At 40.8% G+C, this 16,988-nt stretch overlaps 1 protein-coding gene across 1 annotated transcript; it reads right to left on the bottom strand.

Annotated features, from left to right (window-relative positions):
* Nucleotides 1-2,384: 2,384 nt before the first annotated feature.
* EMC7 (ER membrane protein complex subunit 7) lies at nt 2,385-12,118 on the bottom strand. The gene is made up of 5 exons (XM_067558026.1): nt 11,796-12,118; nt 10,755-10,874; nt 8,256-8,394; nt 5,475-5,555; nt 2,385-2,827 (listed from the first exon to the last, which is right to left on the bottom strand). The coding sequence occupies exons 1-5, from the start codon at nt 12,029-12,031 to the stop codon at nt 2,675-2,677; spliced, it is 729 nt and encodes a 242-aa protein (XP_067414127.1). The 5' UTR covers nt 12,032-12,118; the 3' UTR covers nt 2,385-2,674.
* Between the last annotated feature and the right edge of the window lie 4,870 nt (nt 12,119-16,988).

The raw sequence follows: 16,988 nt of genomic DNA, 5'->3' as shown, positions 1-16,988 counted from the left end.
TATGTACTCAATCATTACAGAAGGGTTATTTGTCTATAAATATCAATTACTGTACTAAGTGCAATTAAAATAACAATTAATGGGATTTAACTGCCATACGATTATGCTGTCAGAGAAAAGGCTAAACTTATCAAATCATAATTTGTACATCGGGGGAGAAATACCATGGTAATTGCCCTCTTCTCCATGGTCAGAGGTTTGCTACACTTAGAGAACAAACTCTATGGCAGCGGTTCTCAACCGGTGGTACGCGTACCACCGGTGGTACTTACCAGAGGGCTGGGTGGTACGCGCGGCGCTGAATCCGCCACCGCCGGATGGGCCCTCCCACCCACCCTTGCGAAACTCCGCCGCCGAAAATGGGGAAACGGCGGAAGGGTTTTGGTAGCGGGTATTGTTTCCGCCGCAAAACCCCGCCGCCCGTCTCTCCCTGCCGCCGCGAAACCCCGCTGGAAATCCCTCCCGCCACCACCGCGAAACCCCGCCGCAAGCCCCTCCCTTTTTTTTCCCCCCGAGTGGTATTCACCCGACTGTACCTGGCCCGAGTGGTACTCAGGGAAAAAAAGGTTGAGAACCGCTGCTCTATGGTATGCTGATAAGTCCTTTAGTAAGGTAGTGTTGTAACAAGTGACCTAAAATAGTACAGGTTGGCTCTTATATAAGCAACGTGATTTTGGGAAGCAGATAAAGCCTCACTTCAGCAACATTCTTTGTTAGTAGAGTTAGACTATTCCTCATATGTAAGAAAACACATTAACCAAAATTTACTTTTGAAATGCTACAAGCTTTTTTATGGTTGTCAGAAAGATCCAGCTGCTTACTTCCCCTCCCACACCTTAAGTGTTAACTTCATCATGTATGTCAAAATATATAGATTGAACAAGTATATATTAGTTTCTAGTCAGTTATAAAGGTACCGTAATAAGATAATTGATATTTTCCCTTTATGCTGCCTTTTGGCTGCTTAAGTTTTAAGTTTATTAAAATCTAATCTTTAACGCGTGTGTGGACAGATGGAAAGAATGAACTTAATGTTTAATCAGCCCTCTTATTCCAAATACAGTTGAAAAGAGTGATTTCCACTTTAAGCCTCAGTTTGGCTATGTTATAGCATCCATCACGGTATATAATATGGTATTGTACTGGTAAGTCTCGTCATAAAATATTTATGGGCTGGCAGTTTGGAAAATGGCTATTAAACCTCAGAAGATATATGAATATCAGGATTAATTTTACTTCAGTTGTATAGTAGTCACATTTTAAATAGTTGTGTTTATGGTGTATGGGTTCCATTGCTTATGATATTAGCAAGCAATGAGAAAAAGCTGAATTATAAAAGCAAAAGAACAATCAACTGAAACTGGTATTTTAAGAATAAGCTACATTGTTGAGCTCTTTAATTACATTAAAATATTTGGGACACTCTAAATGTTTGTTTCACCCTGAAACAATTATTCCTTATAAAAGCTCAAAAATGTTTACACATAGAGCCACTAATCACGGATGTAAGCAAGTGTTCCTATAATTTTAATTCTACGAATGTTCACTGAGAGGACAATAATCAACTGTTTACTGCATCTGTATTAAATCACCTTTAAAATTCACTTAACACTGAGCAGCTTGAGAAGATTCTGTTCTTTCATTCAGATCAAATGAATGAGTGATTCTAGTACAGCCTACTAAGCAGGATGAAAAAGTAGAATGTTGCCAATAAATGACAGCATGTAGTTCCATTTACCATATAACGCAATCTATGTTCTATTATTGAGTTTGATTTAAACAGTTTTAAAAGTTGATTTAAGTGGGAGTAAACCTAAATAACTTTAAAAGTATTTGCCCCGTGTTTGACTCCTAGACAGACTAGTAGCACATACAGTTAAGAACTGATAAAAACCATGTATGTTTCAGAGATGAGGCATTCAGTGTAACTGGATGAACCTGAGCTGCATTCCTCTTACTGTATGGCTATTGAGATCCATGAGTAACTTGACAGAGGTCATGAGCAGTTTTGGAAAAGGATGCTTGCCTGTTCTTGCACTGAAGTTTTGTGGCAGCTGCTAGATGATGAAAGAAAAATGAAGTAAAATGAAATCGAAAAAGCCATGCACTACTATTTCACTCAAACTAACCTTATTAAATAGGATTTTGGCAGCCAGAAAACATGCATATAAAATAATGTAACTCATATACATAGGATATCCAGTTCACGTACTTCTAGCTGGCAAAGCCAGTTGTTTCCTCGGTAAGCTCAAATCACTCAGTTTCCAAAGGGAGAAACTTTATGCACTTAGAGGATATATAGAGCTCTTTCTTTGAAATCAAATGTTTTTACATATAGCGAGATTTTGTCTAGTGACTAAAACTTATTAACATATAGCACATCATATAATTTAATTTCTTTAATGTAATTCTCTACAGAGCAATATAATTAATTCAGTATCATCAATATTGACCTTATACAGATGCGAGATTGAAGCCATGTCCTCCTCTGCTTACTGCCAAGTACAAAACAGCTTAAATAGGCTAAAAAGCTACATCACATATAACAGTTGTAGCAGATCAATTTTCATGTTGGATCAAGTTTACAGTAGTGGTGTTTTGAACTTCCAAGACCCATACAGATGATACCACACAAAAGCAGTTGTGCAAACTCAGGTCCAGGAGGAAGAAACAACTACCTCCTTTTTCCAGCACCACTTTTCCCAGCTTTACTGCTCCCACTGCCAGACTTGCTGGAAGATTTTGAAGAGAAAAGTCTGGTCATGAACTCAGAGACATCAGGCAGTTCGTGGTTGGAATTTAGCATATTCATTGACTGCTCCATTTCCTGCACACAAAAAATTAGACAATCTAAGTGTAAACTCATGACTATTTAAGGCTGTTTCTGAAAGGCACATTAAGTAGCTTTGCAATTTCCCCTATTGTGTTGCTATGCAGTAGTTCTCTAGTGAGCACATCACTATAAAAATAATTTATTTGTGCAACCACAGCCAAACCCCCAACTACACAAAGAAACTTAAAAAATATAAAAAGCACCAGTATACACAAGGCAACCATGTCTCAAGTAGCCTTACAGGGCAGATACTTGTTATATAAAAACTATCCATTTTTCAAAGTTAATTGTAGCTAAGATACACTGATCCTCTGCATAACAGTGTGGGTGGGTGAGGTTCTTTGGCCAGCATTGGTCGGACTGGATGATCAGATTGGTCCCTTCTGACCTTAGAGTCTATGAGTCTATAACACTATTTTAAGATTTAAGCTCGTATGTAGATTTTAAAATCAGTGTCCTCTTCTGGATTTTACATATTTTTAAATTTTGCAGATTTGGCAAGTTTGCCAAAGGTTTAGAAAAAACTAGTATTTACCACACATCTAGCAGAAATTTTTAAAATTTCTTACATAGGGTACATCTACATTGCAAAACACCCCATGGCAGCAAGTCTCAGAGCCTGGGTCAACTGACTTGGGCTCAAGCTACAGGGCTAAAAATACCCGTGGAACATTCCCGCTTGGGCTGGAGCATAAACTCTGAGAGCCTCCCCCCTCACTGGGTTTCAGAGCTTGGGCTCTAGTCCCAATGGGAAAGTCTACACTGTTATTTTTAGTCCTATAGCATGATCCTAAGTCAGCTGATCTGGGCTTTGAGACTACCTACTGTGTTTGGGGTTTTTTTGGCAGTATAGATGTACCCATAGCTACCAGTTACTGAACTGCTAGTTTACAGCTCTTATTCACTACCTTTATGTCTGACTCCTTTTCTATTTGCAGAAATGGATCTTAATGTGAGGATGTTTATCCATCTGTGCTTTGCCAGAAGCTGGGAATGGGCAACAGGGGATGGATCACTTGATGATTACCTGTTCTGTTCATTCCCTCCAAAGCACCCGGCATTGGCCACTGTTGGAAGATAGGATACTGGGCTAGATGGACTAGTAGTCTGACCCCATATGGCCATTCTTATGTATTTAACATAGCTTTAGTTGGTTTAGCATAAATATCCTTTCATTTTGAAAGACTGAAACAAGTAATCTTCTTTTACAAAAGGAAATTAAGTATTTTATTAATAAAACATTAACTGCTTTTTCAGAGCGCTATAACTCTTTAGTTACATTTTTACTATATCAGCCCTTAACATGAGGGACAGAAAGCCAATGCAAACATTCAGAATTCTTACAATTTCAAGTGTTTTTCAAGTATGAACTAACCAAAAGTTGGCTGGGTAGCCTGTTGATATTAGATCTATATTTTTATTAAAATCTCCTTTTTCATAATGAGTTTTAGGTCTACACTGCAGGGCTTAATACGTAACCACCTAATGCAATGTCATTTTCCATTTTATTCTAGCTCTTAAATTTAACTCTTTCCCACTCCTCCAAGATCATCTCAATAGCAATCACGATTCTTTCAATTTTGAATTTTTCATGAACAAGCCAAATTACCCAGTTAATAAAAACTAAAAGATGAGAGCAACTTGTCTGTCCAGAGCAGTGGATGAGTGCAAGTACTTCAAAAAGAACAATAGTTTTTTTCATGTATTTTTTTTAAACAGTCTCTACAGTTCAACCTAGTTCAACAGCATTTCATAGGAAGTTGGTCTACTTTCAAGTTTTAGCTTCTCTCAAAGTTAAACCAGAGGCATTAAACACCTTCTGATTTTCTTTTAATAGGTATCACTTTAAAGCAGCCTGGACACCTGTAAAGTACTACTGAAGACAGTGGTTTCTGAGAAAGAGGAGCTGGAACCAACTGACTCCCAAAAGAAGCAGCCACCCAAAGACAGACAATGAACATTTCTAGATAGTAGAAAAGATTTAGTATACACCTTGAATCTCCATTTTGTCCTAGCCTTCCGCTATTTGGCATTTTGCATGGTAAAAGGACAATAAATAAGGATCATTTAAAAATAACTGGCTACATTAAGGCTCCATAGCATAACACCATTGTGACACTAGGAGTAGTTAATAGCTCAGTAAACCACACATTTTTGGTGGAGGCACAAGAGGGGAAAAGAACACTGAATCTTATGCCTTACAACACATCTAGAGGTGTTTATAAATATTATACAAATTCCACAAAAGTAAGCCTTGTTGAGTCTTCAATGCCTGATTTTAACTGTGAAGAGTAAAAATTAGAAGAGGATTTACAAGACAACTAGCTGGAGAAAGAGTATGGCATTAACTGTTTTTTGTAGAAGGTCTGGAAAATATAAGACTATAATACAATTCTTAGCTGTACATAATTAACTAAACTGTGTTCTGCCCCAAGTGCAGGCTTATAGGACTGAAATACTAGAAACCAATAACTATATTTGCAACTTAGTTTTCATTGAATAAATATAGCTGTCCATTAGTGTGTCCCATTAGGCAACTTTCAGTTTGTGTTGTATTTCTTATTGGTAACTTAACATCTCATTACCATTGTTTATTAAAATTTGGAATCCACTAATGTTTTTGACTATTGAGCATACTTACCCGTCTCATGTCAGGATCACTGGTGTTGACAACTTTAGGCAGCAACACAAATATCAGTAATGGAAGAACCATCATCATAACCTAAACAGAAGAGAGAAATTCAAAGAACATTTCCTTAGTTTGTCATTGTTCAAAGTATTTTAAAAAATACCACTTTTTTTAAGGAAGACTTGTGAGTAGGGAAACATCTGACATTGAACACCTGAGAGTAAATATTCATTCTTAGCTTGAAATCCAAATTCCCTAACTATTGAAGATTTGGCTCAGTAATCTTGTAGTTCTATAAGGGGCCAAGCAAGAGACTTCAGTTTAAATTCTGAACTTGGTGACTCATTGGCAGAGGACAGAATGCTGCAAATGGAATATTATTAAAGCCTCCAACCCTGACTGCTACAATAAAGCAACACAGTCTAAGAGTGTGGAGAGCAACAAAAACCATCATGAATTTTAAAAGCAACTGATCACGGGGAAGTTCCAGTAGGTATAGCCTCACGGGATGGGTGTGTGTGGGGAGGGGTGGGGGGGTGGAAGAGGGGGAGAAAAAGCTCCAAAAATCTGTCATTTATTTAAAGGGAAAAAACTGAAATGAAATTATAGTTCTTTCCCCCAAAATTCTATCATATTAACCTCCTCAAATGTACCTGAAAGAAAGCCCAAGAGATGGATGGATGTCAACTCAGATCCTACTTACATCGTTTTTGAGGTGTGCACGCATTGGGCATGAAGCTTTTAATGTAGGTGAAAAGTTGGCTAATAAAGGGACTGTAGTTGAGAGATCGTAAAAAGGTACAAAATAAGCAAGTAGGAGAGAAAAAGATGTCAATTTTTAGTACGGATCACCTCTAAAGAAAAGGTGTCGTTAGGATCTGTGACCTGTTCCATGTCAGAGCAACCCAACAAAATGGAGTTTCAGGGAATCACAGCTCTTATTCCCAGCAGCAGTGCTGCAGCAAATAAAGGGATGCCCTTTATTTTCCTGAAAAGTTATTTCAGTATTTTAGGATAGTCACAGAATTGGATGTACTGGTCTGATTGATAAACATTGCTACATTATAGGTCACTAGGGAGGTACATAACTAAGAATTCTCAGCAGAACTGCAAAGAATTTAAATAAACTAGAAAGAATGAGATCAGACTGCATGCCAAGTATATAAAAGTGGTTGCATTCTCAGATTCTTTAGAGACTATGAATTTAGAAGAGAAGTGGATTCCTGAAGCTCTAGAAGCACATCTTTTTCCCAGTTATGTTTGTCATAACTCAGTAAGAACTGCCTGTGTAAAGATCTGCAGGCCTAAAAGTACTCCAGACAGTACTAATTAGCTTAACTTTATATCTACAGTCTAAACCCCTTGAGAAGCAAAAGCAGCAACATATGTGTGATGATGAGTGTGTCTGTATTTACCCGAGTATCCTCATATTCAACTGAAGCATGGGACTCTCTGAGACATTACAAATATCCAAAAGGATTTTGGTTGGGATTTGTCCTTTTTCCTGCCAGACTAGTCATGATTAATCCAGGCTGTAATATAATGCTCTAAAGATTTATTTTCTCTCACACTGTACATATGACCAGTGTCTTGTTTTGAAACTTGTACTTGTTTTGAAGTCTTAAACAAAAATATTAACAAACAGTAACCATGCATGCTCAGATAAACTTGTACTGTACATAGATCCTAATACAGCTGAGCATAAACAGTTACTATTTGTTAATATTTTTGTTAAGACTTTCAGTACTAGTTTCAGAACAAGACACTGTGCAGTCACCAGATTAGATATACAGAATTTTATACTGCAGTTACTTGTGCTTTGTAGTGGAAGCAGACATTAAAGCACAAGCTATGGGTTTCCTAATCTTACACTGGGACTGTTCTAAGTCTTAATTCTTTTAAAACTCCATTAGTGTAGAACCTAAGCATCCAGATCATAGTGCACATGCACAGCTTTATTTATATTTGGGACTGACATTAAGAGGAGCAGTGTATTTTGATACTTCTGATTTGAAGACCGTTTAAAAAACAAGACTATCAAATTAAAATAAGCACATTTACAACCATGATATTGTTCAAGACAAGAAAAGATTGGTACCTAGAGAGCCATAGCACTCCTTTAACATATTTTAATAAAAAAAACCAAATGCTTCAGTGTTTAAGATGCATTATATTTTTGCCTCCAATTTCCCCCTAGATTGTGATTTTGTTCTCTGCACATTAAAATCTAACAATATGTTCACTTATATTCCAATTAAAAGTGTAAAGTAAAGAAATAATGCTTTCATTAGACAAATGATTTTAATGGGGAAAACAGCAGACAGCTTGGGCCAACAGGAGATTAATATTTTACTCTGAAAACTCATTAACTGTATTTTTTATTTGCAAGTACAGTTATGCTTATTAAAAACAGTAAAAGAATCTTGATACTGGATGAGGGGGTGACATTTTAAGTCAATGTTGCATCACCACTGCACTGGCTTCAGCCAATAATTAGTAATAAGCATTTTTCAACAACCATAAGCCTGCAAGTGCTGTTCAGCTGGTGCGATCATTCACCTCTAGAGGTGCCTCTTATCCTATAGATAATGTCTCTGAAAACAAGTTAGTTTTACTGAATTTTGTAAAATGTTTGTGTATTTTCTCTATTTCCACAAGTGCCAAGAATGTTTTTATCTTTGCTTAGACTCTAACTGCTATGGATGGACCCTAATCTAAATCCGCTCTTAAAAAATGTTTAGGTAAAACCTCAAACCAGCAGCAAATAGATTTGTGTGCTGCATGTATACATACCATAGGATTCATTAGAAAGTCTGTCCATCCCCAAGACTCTCTCTTTATGAAGTAGGAAGGGGGTCCAGAAGATTTCATCTGAAGTGGGTATGGCAACCTGACTACTTCAGACGTTTTGATGTAATTCACATATCTTGCTCTAGTGAAAAAGTATGAGTAATTATTAAAGCATTTTTAAAACCCTCCCCTCTAACTTGACCGATCCATATTTAATATTCCCTCTAGTCAAAGCTTGTTACAAGACTACACACTTAACAAGCTGCTACATGACAATGTGAACCAAAGAAGACATTTGTCCAGATGTTACTCTCTCTAACTAATACCCATCATACCATGCACTAATAATATCCCCTCTAATCTTTATTGCAGACTATCAGTTATGGTAGAACATAAAATTTAAAGTGGGCAGGTAAGGAGGAAAAAAAGATCAGAAACCGAAGAATCATTTATTGGGAAGTGGTTGGTGAAGAATTATTTGTGTTAACTTATTAGTGCTGGGCAGAAAACATTAACCAGCTGACCTCACTATGCAACAAATTGCATAAAGCTTCAGAAAAAATTCAGCTGTGATTCCAAGTTCTTCTTCAAAAGAGTTATGGAGATCTCAGTAACTGACTAACTGGTAAACTTGCTTTGTTAAATATAAGTTTGAAAACACATTCTTCTGGGTACTGATTATCATAGCCCTATAAAATGTCTACAAAGCATGTGCAAATTGCACATGAACAAGTCAGATAAAATATGGATTACAGTGTTAATTTCTGAACAACCTACTTAACCCCATGCCTGGAAATGTATAAATTAAATTCACCAAAGCTCATTTCCAAGTCTGGTATTCAACAGGAACAAATATTGGAATGATCTAATTCAGTGATACTCAGACCTCAGTGGTTCAGGAGCCAAATTAGTGATCAACATTACACAAAAGAGCCACATAGAGTGAATTCATTGTTTCATTTACTACAGTACTCTATATTCATATTTAAATAATATGACAGGGGAAATATTTAGTTTACATTCTATATAACTATTTAATATATATATTTTATTCTCACGGCAAAATAATTGACCAAGTAATATTTTATCAACTACAACTAATAACATAGTAAAAGCATCCTGATTGGTTAACAATTAAATCACAGTGTTTTAATACCATATGCTATGTGCTGCAAAGAGCTCCAGGAGACACATTAAAGAGCCACTTGTGGCTCCTGAGCCTCAGTTGGAGTATCATAGATTCTAATTATTTCTAACAAAGATAGCCCAACCACAACATAGGATTCCTTTTTTAAAATGCTTTAAATTTTCAAAAGTAAAATATGTCACAGTTGTTAACAGGATGAGACATCTAATAAAGGTTGTAGATTTAAGTTTTCAAAGTTCGGTAACAAAATCTTGAACTATTATGGAGAGTTATTCCAATAAGACAGATGACAGGAGTAATTAAAGCAAAGACTCAGCTAATGAAATGTTCAATTTGATATTTTAATCTTTTAGAAGCCAGAAAAATAACCATTACAGTTCCCATAGCCACCTTTATTCTGCCTCTTGTGTTTATCACTTATAACAGGATTTTCCATTGTATGATCACTTAACATGTGACGTTAAAGATGCTACACACACACCTATTAAAGAAAAAGTGCTATTTAAACGTTTATTTCATCTTAATAGTTAAATTAAATCCCTCTTATTGCACAGTATAGTTATTCCTTTGTACTATTTGTTAAATAGTGTACAATAATGTACAGTTGTGTATTGGTGTGTATTAAGACACCCTACAGTAAGGCACACAAAGGACAGACCTAAAGTTGTTGTGGATGAGGTGAGCACAAACAGTACAAGGGTCTGTGCTGTGGTCTAGGAAGAGCACTTCAGATTTTAGGAACAAGCATGTGTCCCTTCATTCTCCATACTAACATAGCAGCTTGCTCCACCCCTGGAATAAGGATGTGTATTCATCAAATAAACTACCTTAGGATGACTGAAGGAGAATGAACAAAACGGCACAGACAGATTCCAGGGACAGAGACTGACACCATCTTCCTCACTCAGACAGAATGTAACCAAGAAAGACAGAAATGGGATACAGACTAAAATGGAAAGAAAAGAATCTCAGGAGACCTCAGGAAGCCTCTCAGAAAAGAAAAGAAGTAGAGATTTTAGAGGCAGATTTTATTTCACATTGTCTACTATCACCCAATAAATTATTGAAGTGGTGAAAGGAAGCAACACTCTTCCTAATCTTTTCCATTCACTCGTGTTAAAGTTGCAAGTATAGGAAGGGAGGGGAAAAAATCAAAATAAAGCTAAACTTTTGAAGCTAAGAAATGTCCATCTATAAATAACTTTTGAAAAAGTTATATACAATTGAAACTTATGGTCTAAAATGGAAGTACCAGTCCTGTCCTAACTAGTGTGTTCAAGCAACACTAATACTGCACTACCAGCAGATTCAATTTGTTTCAATGGGTTGATGCAGAAATAACTTGAAGGGTTCACCTCATTTTGCCTTTTGAAGTTATGTCCACTCGAACTGGTTCAAACCTATAAGCTGGGGATATAATTTCTACTACATAGGATCCAGAAGGTATATCATGAACCACAAAACTTCCATCCGTCCTGAGAAAATAAAATAAAGATCCATCATACTTTAATATACAAGATTATTATAACCGACTTTTTTTTTTTTTTTTTTTTAAAAAGACTCATGCATGTGATGTCACCTGATCATCGTTATTCAGAGACAACATTAGGCGCATGGGCCTATACATTTTAATAGATACCATTCACAGTTTAGGGGGAAAAAAGGCTACATTGGAATTACTGATGGCATCACAATCAGGTTGCCAGAAATACATGGGTGGAAGTTTTGCAACCGTGACTGACTACTTGTACTAGAGTTTTTGGTGTCTATATTACAACATCTGTGTAACAAGAGAAGACAGCTCCCTTTGTCCCTTGCCTTCAAAGGCTCTGTAGCTGGCCTCATGGGGCACTGGCAAGCTTGGGCAAGTGGGAAATGTGATCTGTTTTGCTCTGCCCATAATCCTGTGTGTTTTTCCTGCTATTAAATAAAGGGGTTTTAAGAGTACTAGTCAGCCTGCGCTCATGCACAACCCTATAGTATTAACCGCAGGGGGCAAGTATGGGTGAGCGACACAGATCCAGCCAGGATGATTGGAGGGCTCAGGGCGGCTCAGCAGGGCGCTCTCCTGCCAGCCCAGTGTAAGGCGACCCCCCGACGGGGAGGGGTGTTTGTGGCAGGAGCCAGGCGAGCGTCTGCCCAGCTCCTGCTCCCCAGCCCAGTCCCCAAGGCACGTCGCTCGCTAAAGGGGTGCAACGCCGCTGTGTGTGGGGGGGGAGGGGCGTAGGGGATGGCTTCTGTCAGCCACCCCCATGTCAGCACAGGGAAAAGGCTGCGCAGAGAATGGGGGAGGGCTGATCCGCCGGCTGTCCGGGGACTATCGACATCGCTGACCCAGGCAAGCGGCGGCAGCGCACCCCCAGCCCGGCCTCTCCCCGAACCCCGCCGCCGCTCACTTGAGGAAGCCGACGTGCTCCTCCCCGTCCACCAGCACCCGGGCCCCGGCGATCCAGTCCTGTGGCTTCACCCCGGGCACCACCGCCCGGCCCTCGATCTTAAACCGCTCCCCGGCGCCCGGCCCGCCCGGAGACTCCCCCGCACCGGCCGCATCTGAGCCCCGCGAGCCGCCGGGCAGCACCAACGCCACCAGCAACAGCAGCGCCGAGGGGAGCGAGCCCGACCAGGCCGCCATCACAGCCGCCGCTAGCAGTAACCAGGGCAGCGGCGACAAGAAGGAGGCAGCCTCAGCGCGGCCCACCCTCTGCGCATGCACCAAACTGGGAGACGGCGTTCAACGCCTGCGCAGAAGAGAGCAGCCGCATAGCGCATGCGGAGATAAAAGGACGGCCAATTAAACGACCTCCTGCCGGGAGGGACGGAAACTTACAGCGCATGCGCTCATGGAGAGCCCCGAGAAGGAAGTCAGTCTCCGAGTCACGTGGCTCAGGGATGGCTGTGGACTGGTGGAACGCTTGGTCGTGACAGGTTACCGAGGCGGAAGTGTTGCTGACGTTGCCTTGCTAGCGTGAGTGGGCTTGTGGTGGGTGTCGGGCGCCCTCCTGTATCGGACATAATCACAGCTCTTGGTTACAACCCCCAGGTGTGTCGCCATCAGACCCTTAAATGCGCCACCTACTGCCGGAACCATGTAATACAGTTGTGCTGAATCTCCCCTTTTCAGTTCTAAAAACAACGAGAGTTCTGTAGCACTTTAAAGACTAACAAATTTAATTTCAGCAGGTATAAGGTTTTGTGAGCTTCAGCCCACTTCCTCAGATGCAGTTGGTAGAAATGATCCAGCAAATATTGGCAACATATATAATGTATATGTTGCCTACTAAATATGTTACCTATTTGCTGTATCATTTCTACCAACTGCGTCTGAGTGAGCTGAAGCTCACCAAAGCTTATGCCGGCTGAAATTAAATTTGTTAGTCTTTAAAGTGCTACAGAACTCTCGTTGTTTTTGCTATATACAGACTAACACGGCTACCCCCTGGAACCTTTCAGTTCTGCGTCCCTCCCAACCATTTACACCAGTGGTTGTCAAACCTCTTCAGACTACTGCACCCCTTGCAGGAGTCTGATTTGTCTTGCGTACCCCCAAGTCTCACCTCACTAAAAAACTACTTGCCTACAGAAAATCAGACATAAAAATATAAAAATGTCACAGCAAACTATTACTGAAAAATTGCTTACTGTCTCATTTTTACAATATAAAATAAATCAGTTGGACTATAAATACTGACATTTCAGGGTATAGTATATAGAGCAGTATAAACAAGTCGTATGAAATTTTAGTTTGTACTGACTTCATTAGTGCTTTTATGTAGCTTGTTGTAAAACTAGGCAAATATATAGATGAGTTGATATACCCTCTGGAGGATGTCTGTGTCCCCTCATGGGTATGCATACTCCTTGGATGAGAACCACTGATTTATACTATCAGGCTATCGCTGAAGTTCAGTATGATGGGACCGTTAAGGGTTTCTGCATCTTATGGTTTTCTAATTATACAGCCAGAACACACAACATTTGGTCATCTTGCTGTCTGTTACTGTCTTCTTGTTCTGCATCTGCCATCTGCTGAGTCTGCTCCATTGGTTGTTCTTTCTGAGGAATGCTGTAGATGTTGATGATGTCTGTTGAACTTTCTTCACTATCAGCTTCCAGCACATATGATCTGGGCACTGCATTCCCTTTCTTTACAACAGCTGGAGTTGTCCATCCTTTTTCTCCATCCAGTTTGACATGAACACAGTGGCCAGTTTCTAGATCTGGTGGTTTTCTAACTGGATGACATCTGTTGGAAAAGTATTCATAACTTAGTTTAACATTTTTATTTGACTGAAGGAATTTCCCAGAATCCACTCGAGGCATCTGGGTTGGAGAATACTGTAGTTTCTTTCACTTTAGGAAAGAAGTCTTCAGCTTTTGGGAGGATATATTTTTCACTCAGAACTGTTTCATTAAGTCTTTTAAGATCCACACAGATTCATATTTTTCCGTTTTTCATTATAACTGGTACCATTGGGGCACACCATGCTGTTGGCTCAGAGATTTTCTCTATTATGCAAATCTGCTCCATGCTCTTTTACTCAGGTTTCACTTAATGATGGAATCCTGCAAGGTGTATGTACTCACTTAAAGTTACTTGTTCTGGATCTCCTTTCAAAAGTCCAATATCACCAAATAGTCAATCAAGTTCTTTTAACTTTCTCACGAGGCCCATCATGGCTACCACGCTGCATTGGAGGCTGCTATGGTCTTTTTATCACATACAATCTGAATGCATTCCTTTTGTCTTTTTACATTGTTTCCATGGTGAATTGACCCACGCAGTTCAGAATATCTCCAGGGCTAGTCAGAGCTATGTGAAGTGACTTCAGCTCTGGGAGGGATTGAAGGTGATTGTAAATCCCTTCTGAAATAACTGTGACCTCAGCTCCTGAGTCTATATTAAGGTTAATAGTCATGCCATGAAAATTCAGTTTCACTTTCGAGGCAGGCTCTCTGTCTTCACAAGTGATAGATCCCAGAAACAATGGCTCCTGGTTGTCTGTAATATGAGTCAACTCCCTGACTACTTTGGTGAGGCAAACAGCTGCAAAATGTCCATGTTTTGAGCATTTATTACAACATGTGCCCCTGGCTGGACATGCATTATCTCTTAGGATATGACTTTTTTGTTCAGACCTGAAGAAGAGCTCTGTGTAAGCTCAAAATCTTGTCTCTCTCACCAACAGAAGTTGGTCCAATAAAAGATACTACACAACCCACCTTGTCTCTCTACTATCCTGGAACCAACACAGCTACAGCAACACTGCATACAAGTATTATGTTGTTTAAAGAGGATTAACCCGTCAATGACAAAATCTGACACTACACGAAAACACCATGTTTCATTAAAGCATCATTTTAAAATCTGATGAGACAGTGTGGTCCATGCAACTGATTTTGGGACTCCCAGAATTATCCTTCAGGATGTGTTTGTGAGATATGGGTTCTACACATTTAGGACAATTAAACAAAAGTGGGAAGAACTAGTAATCTCAGTGACTCGCAATTTTGTTCCATCAGATAAACTCTCAAAAGATAGCAGCTCCAGAACTGCTAGAGATAGAAGCTACAACTTTTTAATATAGATAAGGGTAGAAAGTGATTGTAACTGAGGCATATGGCTCCATTCATTTGTATTTAAAAGACATTGGACAGAACCCTGGGCAATACATTTGTACCCCAGAATTTATTTTTAGCCCAAGTTAACTTTTATTTATTTCCTTAATTTATGAGGTATCTATTGCAAAATGTCTCAGTGGCATTTCAATACCACAGTGCAAAACATTAAAAAACTAAAAGAAAAGATAACGAATACAAAAAACAAGGTTACTTACCAGTAACTGTTGTTCTTCGAGATGTGTTGCTCATATCCATTCCAATATAGGTGAGTGCGCGCCCCGTGCACGAGCCTCCGGAAGCTTTTCTGCCCCTAGCAACCCCCTGCGGGTCGGCTCCTGCGCCCCCTGGAGTGCCGCGCTCATATCGTGGTATATAGGGACACTGCCGACCCCGCGGCCCCCAGTCCCTTCTTTCTGCCGACTCCGACAGCGGGGACGGAGGGTGGGTTTGGAATGGATATGAGCAACACATTTCGAAGAACAACAGTTACTGGTAAGTAACCTTGTTTTCTCTCTTCGAGTGATTGCTCATATGCGTTCCAATATAGGTGATTAAATAGCCATACCTTGGAGGCGGGTAGGAGTCACTGTCGAGTAGCCCTTCTTAGTACGGCTCTGCCGACAACCGCGTCCTCTCTTGCCTGTTGCACGATGGCGTAATGAGATGAGAAGGTGTGGATTGAAGACCAGGTCGCTGCCCTGCAGATGTCCAGCAGTGGCACGTGCTCCAAGAAGGCCACTGACGAGGCCTGGGCTCTGGTCGAATGTGCCGTCACGGTTCCTGGAAGCGGCACCTTCGCCTGATCGTAACAGGTATGTATGCAGGCAGTGATCCATGCAGAGATGCGTTGTGTAGAGACAGGTAAGCCTTTCATTCTGTCCGCGACTGCAACGAACAGTTGGGTTGATCTCCTGAATGGCCTTGTACGATCGATATAATAGGCCAGGGCCCGCCTGACATCCAAGGAATGTTATCTCTGCTCGGCCTCCGATCCGTGTGGTTTGGGAAAGAACACGGGAAGGAAGATGTCTTGGTTACAGTGAAACTGAGACACCACCTTAGGTAAGAATGCTGGGTGGGGTCTCAGCCTCACTTTGTCTTTATAGAAGACCGTATAAGGGGGTTCCGAGGTCAAAGCTCTTAACTCGGAGACCCGTCTAGCCGATGTAATGGCTACTAGGAAAGCCACCTTCCAAGAAAGGACGAGCAAAGGGCATGTAGCCATGGGCTCAAAGGGGGGTCCTGTTAATATAGAAAGAACTAAGTTCAGGTCCCAGAGAGGTACCGGGTCACGGACCTGCGGATACAGTCTCTCAATCCCCTTAAGAAACCTACAGGGTGAGAGAAGATAGACCTCCCTTCCATCGGCTGGTGAAAGGCTGAGATGGCCGCCAGGTGTACCCTCAGGAAGGCTAGTGCAAGGCCCTGCATCTTTAAGTGTAGGAGGTACTCTAGGATTGCCTGGATGGGCAAAGAGTTGGGTAAGATCCCCCGGGACTCCGCCCAAAAGGTAAAACGCTTCCATTTAGCCTTATACAACACCTGAGTGGAAGGCTTCCTGCTCCCCAGCAGGACCTGCTGAACTTGTGTTGAGCAGGCTCTCTCTCCCTCCGTTAACCACAGAGCCTCCATGCAGTCAGGTGGAGGGAGTCCAGGTCCGGGTGCAGAAGGTGACCCTGGTCCTGGGAGAGGAGGTCGTAGCGTTTCGGAAGCGGTATTGGTTCGGCTATGGACATGTCCAGCAGCATACTGAACCAGTGTTGCCGGGGCCAGGCTGGTGCAATCAGGATGACATCCGCTTTGTCTCTCTTGACTTTCAAGAGTACTTTGGGAAGTAGTGGGATGGGGGGAAATGCATACATCAGGGGCCCCGTCCAGTCTATTAAGAAGGCGTCCGAGAGGGAGCCCTGCTCGCGTCCCCGGAGTGAGCAGAACCTCGGGCACTTCTTGTTCCACGCTGAGGCAAACAG

The sequence above is a fragment of the Emydura macquarii genome, unplaced genomic scaffold, assembly GCF_026122565.2.
Source record: "Emydura macquarii macquarii isolate MOO-44397 ecotype Brisbane River unplaced genomic scaffold, CSIRO-AGI_Emac_v2 contig_1876, whole genome shotgun sequence".
Taxonomy (NCBI): Eukaryota; Metazoa; Chordata; order Testudines; family Chelidae; genus Emydura; species Emydura macquarii.
The sequence above is the reverse complement of the archived record's forward strand: the minus strand, read 5'-3'. Positions and strand labels throughout refer to the sequence as shown.

What these genes read in the sequence shown, in the direction of transcription:
- EMC7 (XM_067558026.1), bottom strand. Translation starts at nt 12,031, where the DNA reads ATGGCGGCCTGGTCGGGCTCGCTCCCCTCGGCGCTGCTGTTGCTGGTG. An exon ending in ACTTTCTAATGAATCCTATG is followed by an intron (nt 5,556 to 8,255) that starts GTATGTATACAT and finishes TCTTCTGTTTAG; the next exon opens with GTTATGATGATGGTTCTTCC. An exon ending in GTGATCCTGACATGAGACGG is followed by an intron (nt 2,828 to 5,474) that starts GTAAGTATGCTC and finishes TTTTGTGTGCAG; the next exon opens with GAAATGGAGCAGTCAATGAA.